We start from the raw sequence: 5,014 nt of genomic DNA, 5'->3' as shown, positions 1-5,014 counted from the left end.
TATTAGGGGAGGTGGAGGGATCTAGACAGTCAAGGTTGTTGGAGTTAGTTATATGATTTGGTGTTTTCACTCCTAACTCGGTTTCCTCCTCCATAAACAAATTTCCTACCATATAGGGTGGTTGCTGCTAACGACCAGCAGGGCCTGTCTCACAGTAAGGTCCAGGCCATGGGACGTAGGACACCCCACTGTTTAAAACAGTTTGCAATAAACAAAATAGAATGGAGCCCTTGCTGAAAAGTTAAGGCTGGGACCAAAACTTAAAGTTAACTTACGTGGGGAGGACTATTGGGAGTTGTTTTTTTTTTTTGGGGGGGAAGGAAATGTCTCTTTGGGGCTACCGCAGGGCCGGTGGCGCCCTCAACGAGGTGATGGTTCTACAGTCGAGAGAGGCAGCATCTGGGCACGGGCAAAAGTGAACGCGCAGACTGGACCCCACCTCTTCAATTTCAAAGCACTTAAAAACAGTACTCTGGAGTGCCAGCGGCTTCTAGGACACGGTGATTTCCTCCTCTTCTTCTCCCTCCTCTTCCTCCTCGGAGTCTGAGAAGTCCGAAGGTTTCCCAGGACTGCTCGAGTGCGCGGGCGAGGGGGGCAGCGGCTCTGGCAGCCGTGGGTCCCGCAGGTGCGGGGGGTCGGGGGACGCGTGGTAGGCCAGGCGGTGGCGGGGGCTGCCCGGACCCTCCTCCTCCTCCTCTTCGTCCCCAGGACCCTTCTGGCCCACGTCGCTGAGGTCCGGGTGCGGATTGAGCTTGGTGGGCAGGGTCTGCTCGCGGCAGCCCCCGCTAGACAAGAGTTCGCGCTCTTTGGAGTTCCGCCATTTCATGCGTCGGTTCTGGAACCAGATTTTCACCTAGGATGTCCCGGCAGGCAAGAGGAAGGGAGAAGCAGCGGTCATATCTGGGGCCCCGGGGGACGCACCGGGCGGGGAGTGGAGTGGGGAGCAGGCTCTGTCCTTCCGGCTGTGTCCGCTCCCCACCCCCAGAAATGAGTACAGGTGGATCCCCGCATTGACTCCGCCCCCGCATCAGCGCGCGGTTTCCTTTGCCCCACCTGCTGCCATCCTGCCCCGAAGGGCGGGGTTGGGGGACCGCTGAGCCTGGGAGAGAAGGAGGGAAGTGGGAGTGGGGAGAGAAGAGTTCTATCCTGCGGAGCTTCGAGGGTAGTGGCCCGTGTACTCACTCCTTCTCTAGGCCTCGGTTTTCCCATCTGTACAGTGGGACCTAAGCGGTTTCCGAACCCTTGCAATTGACAGGTGTGCCTGGGAGGGGTGAAGGGCGGGGGCAGGGGGGGGTGGTGCTGTGGAGGAACTGCGCTCACCTGCGAGTCTTTCAGGCCCAGCTTGGCCGCCAGCTTCTTGCGGTCGGGCTTGCTGATGTACTTCTGCTTCTGGAACATCTTCTCTAGCGCCTTGCGCTGCACGTCGGAAAAGACTGCTCGACGCAGCATGCCCCGCCGAGGCTTCCCGCGCGCCGCCAGCGGCCAGGAGAAGGTCCCGGGGATGGGCACGACGCTGGAGGACGCTGCAGGGTGGGGGGAGGTGGCGAGTGAGTGGGCGTACGCCCCCCATCCCCAACACGGCTCTCCCTGGCTTTTCGCTCTGATCCCTTCATCTCTTTAAAGCGCTCCTTTTTCTCCCTCTGGAGAATAGGCCACGAACCTACAAACCTGCGAGAGTGAAAAGCGCTTTCCGCCCAAATAACTTTCCCTTTCAACCGTGCAAACCCGGATTAGGTAAAACCACGGAAACACAGAAAATAGCCCCCACAATAGCCTGTTTCATTTTTCCATTCAGTGGACCCAGGGAAACAAACCTGCGTACATCAGCTAAAACAGCAATAGAAAAAATAAATTACAAAAATAAAAATAAAATATCCAACCGAGGCCACTGGGTTTCTCCCCTAAGCTTTTATCATTTCAGTGGCTTTTGCATTCTTTAGATGAAAATGAGGTGCTTTACTATTTTGATAAAGAGGGAAAAATCCGATTTAGATTTTTTTGAAAAATCCAATAAGTATTCATCTTTTTAATATTAATCCTTCCTCCCCTCCCCCACGAAACGTAAAGAATTCGGCCCGAATACATGAAAAGTGGCAGCTAATTAGCACATTGACTGCTTCCCAATGGGTATTGGTATGATAAAAGGGGGGAGAGTTTCGCTTTAAGCGAAAGAAAAAAACAAAACAAAAAGAAACAGAGACTCTAATGAAGCGTGAATGGTAATTGTGTAGTAATGAACTAACAGAAAAAGACTGAGGACAAGCAGCGAAAGCCATATATTACTGGGACAAAAGAGATTTACACTTTCAAACTAAACACAACTGCAGGCCAAGACCATTGGGAGAATACTGATGGCAGAGGCTTCTCTTCCCCGAATCGTTTTCATTAAATGGACATGAAAAGCTATTTATAAAGCTCGGGTTGTTTTTGTTAGAGCATTGAGATGAGGGAGAAAGGGAGCAAATTCCATTATTAGCAGCAGTGTGAATGGTGGTGGTGGTGGTGGTGGTGGTGCTGGGGGGGGGGGGGTTGGCGAATTCTCTCTCCCCCTTTAAAAAATCAATTGCTTGTTTCTTTTACTGATATTTGGGAATGCTGTCGTGATTTTACCCATCCCCCGCAGGCCATACCCAGTTTTTCTTCTCTTTATAGGGACTCTTCTGCCTCCCTTTTAGTTTTGATCAGTGGCAGAGTTTTAGAGCCATAGTTTGAATCATCAGTGAGGTTACAGGAAGAAAACCTGGTGGAAGCTGTTTAAGGTATTGCTCCTTTAGCCTGGGAGACAATTATGGGCTTTCTTCCAACTGCTTCTTATTTTTCAAGATCAACGTTGTTTTATAAGACAGAGTGAGAAAGGAGTACGAGAAGGGGTTTGGAAATCAGGCTGGAAATAGAAAGTTGGGATTGGGGGAGGATCTAGTCCCCCTCCCACTGGGCAGCCCTAGGCATCCCACACAAGAGGGCACCCCATGTGGTCTTGTGAAAAGCCCGAAGACCTGAATGAGTCTTAAAGAGAAATTAGCCCCGGCTGGTAGGTGTCTCTCGGCGGCGTGGAGGGACTAGGGCCGGTCTGTGTGTGGCTGCCCGGAGGAGCTGACCAATTGGTCATGGTGCTGAAACCTTTGTGGGGAATCGTGGCCAAGTGCACTGACTCTGTGGGAAAACGGCGGCGTGAAGGGATGCCAACAGCTCCTCGCCGGGAAGGGAACCGCCTCAAATTGGGACCATGACAATTCCTGCTAATTTGTAGAGCAGGGAATTGGTGCAAAGTGTCAAGCAGTCACTGCTTGTGCTAAATAGGGCATCAAATTGGCGAGACGGATTCATGAATGTTGTACGCCTCGCAACCTCTGAACCAGAGCATAACCCCGAGGGGTGGACGGAGAAATATGGCTTCGGAGCAGGGAGCAATGGGCCGGGGCTGGGGCGCCGCCCTGCCTCGCGCAAAGAAGGGGGACAAGACCTACCTGGGAAATAAGAAGATCTGATGAAAGGCTGAAAGGACCCTTCGAAGTAGGGAAATGCGAAGGTCTTGGGAGGGACGCTCTGGAGCAAGGCTGGGGATGTTTCTGGCGGGCAGGGGAGGGGGGCAGAAAGGAGAGAGGGAGACAGAAAGAATCTGATTACGTACTTGCCTATTGTATAGCACACTGAACGCACGATATAATTAGCCCTTCATCTGGTTTCAAAGACATTTTTCTTATATGTTGACAGGGTAAAATAAATCTTCCCAACATTGTCTTATCTGTAAAACTCTTTTCTTTGCCCCCAACATAATTCTCTGCGCAGTCCCACTCTACCCCAATCTCCATCCTGGGCACTAACGAGATAGGTAGGACTGAGTGGGGATGAAAGAAACTGGAGATTTATAATATTAGCTAATCCAATAAACATATCATATTGAGTTAAAAAAAAAAAAAAAAAAAAAAAAAAAACTCTCCTAGAAGCTCAAAGGCAGAAACGCAGACGTCCAGGGGCGTGCGCTCAGCGTTACTGCACCAGATGAGACTGCGTGTGCTCCAGTTCATTCCGAGGATGGGGAGAGCCTGGAGGCTTTTCTTCCCCGGAATTGACTGGACTATTCTCATATTGCCTGACGTAGGGTCTCAGAGTTCGTGCGTATGTGTGTGCACCGATATGTGTGTGGGGGCCCGCTCGCTAGAGGAAACTGAGGCCAGGAGGACTCCGCGCATGCCTGGTACCTGAACGGGCCCTCAGGGTTCTGCCCTCGCTTACCTGTTCTGGGCCCCGAGGAGAGGATGGCGTTCACTCCAAACTTCAGAAACGTGGTCTCGCTGGCGGGCGAGACGGCAGTCGGCGAAGAGCCGCCCCGCCGGCTCCCGGGACCCGGGGAGCCCAGATCCGAGGCCCCCGTGTCGGTGAGGGCCGTGGGGGCCCCCTGCCTGGGCGGCGACATGCTGGAGGTGGGCACGCTGCGGGGCAGGTAGGCGGGGGGTCGGCTGATGCGGATCAGATCCTCCACCAGGAAGCTGGAGTGGCCAGAAAATGCCGACTGCAAGGACTGGGGCAGCGTCAAGGTGGGCGTGGGCCGCAGGAGGCTAGGGTACCCGGCGGGGGGCGCGAGGAGGCCGGGGAACATCATGGTAGGCGCGGGGCGGGCGAAATAACCCTTCTTTCAGTGGCCGGAGGGTAAACACCTCGCTTCCCGCCCCTCCCGCCCCCGCAGTGTCCTCTCTCTTGGGCTTAGCAAACGTCTCCAAGTAACAATCCCACTTGGGCGTCTGCGAGTCCTCCGTGGTCCTCCCGTCGAGGTGATGGTTTTATAGTGGCCCGCCCGCTAAAGCACTTTGAAAAGTGACAGCTCTGACAATGAAGTTCAACAAAGTTCTCCACTCGAGCTTCATTCGCCGGAGGCTCTGGACGCTCTGATTGGCGCAGGGGTGCAATTTATGATTGGATTAGTCTTCATAAGCATGGCCCGCACAATGGGCCGGCAACAAAGGCCCGCGCGCATCAATTCTGCATATCGACCGCCTCTTTGCAATACAGTGCG

The 5,014-nt window shown here is 53.5% G+C and overlaps 1 protein-coding gene across 1 annotated transcript; it reads right to left on the bottom strand.

Moving 5' to 3' along the window:
* Positions 1 to 431: 431 nt before the first annotated feature.
* On the bottom strand, positions 432 to 4,755 carry DBX1 (developing brain homeobox 1). Its single transcript, XM_050755452.1, has 4 exons — positions 4,237 to 4,755; positions 3,468 to 3,569; positions 1,321 to 1,523; positions 432 to 853 (listed from the first exon to the last, which is right to left on the bottom strand). Exons 1-4 carry the CDS (start codon positions 4,601 to 4,603, stop codon positions 491 to 493), a joined length of 1,035 nt encoding a protein of 344 aa, XP_050611409.1. The 5' UTR covers positions 4,604 to 4,755; the 3' UTR covers positions 432 to 490.
* Between the last annotated feature and the right edge of the window lie 259 nt (positions 4,756 to 5,014).

Source organism: Macaca thibetana, chromosome 14 (genome assembly GCF_024542745.1).
Source record: "Macaca thibetana thibetana isolate TM-01 chromosome 14, ASM2454274v1, whole genome shotgun sequence".
Lineage (NCBI taxonomy): Eukaryota > Metazoa > Chordata > Mammalia > Primates > Cercopithecidae > Macaca > Macaca thibetana.
This window is presented reverse-complemented; position numbering and strand designations above follow the sequence as displayed.

What these genes read in the sequence shown, in the direction of transcription:
- DBX1 (XM_050755452.1), bottom strand. Translation starts at nt 4,603, where the DNA reads ATGATGTTCCCCGGCCTCCTCGCGCCCCCCGCCGGGTACCCTAGCCTC. An exon ending in CAGATCTTCTTATTTCCCAG is followed by an intron (nt 1,524 to 3,467) that starts GTAGGTCTTGTC and finishes CCCACCCTGCAG; the next exon opens with CGTCCTCCAGCGTCGTGCCC. An exon ending in TGGGCCTGAAAGACTCGCAG is followed by an intron (nt 854 to 1,320) that starts GTGAGCGCAGTT and finishes GGGACATCCTAG; the next exon opens with GTGAAAATCTGGTTCCAGAA.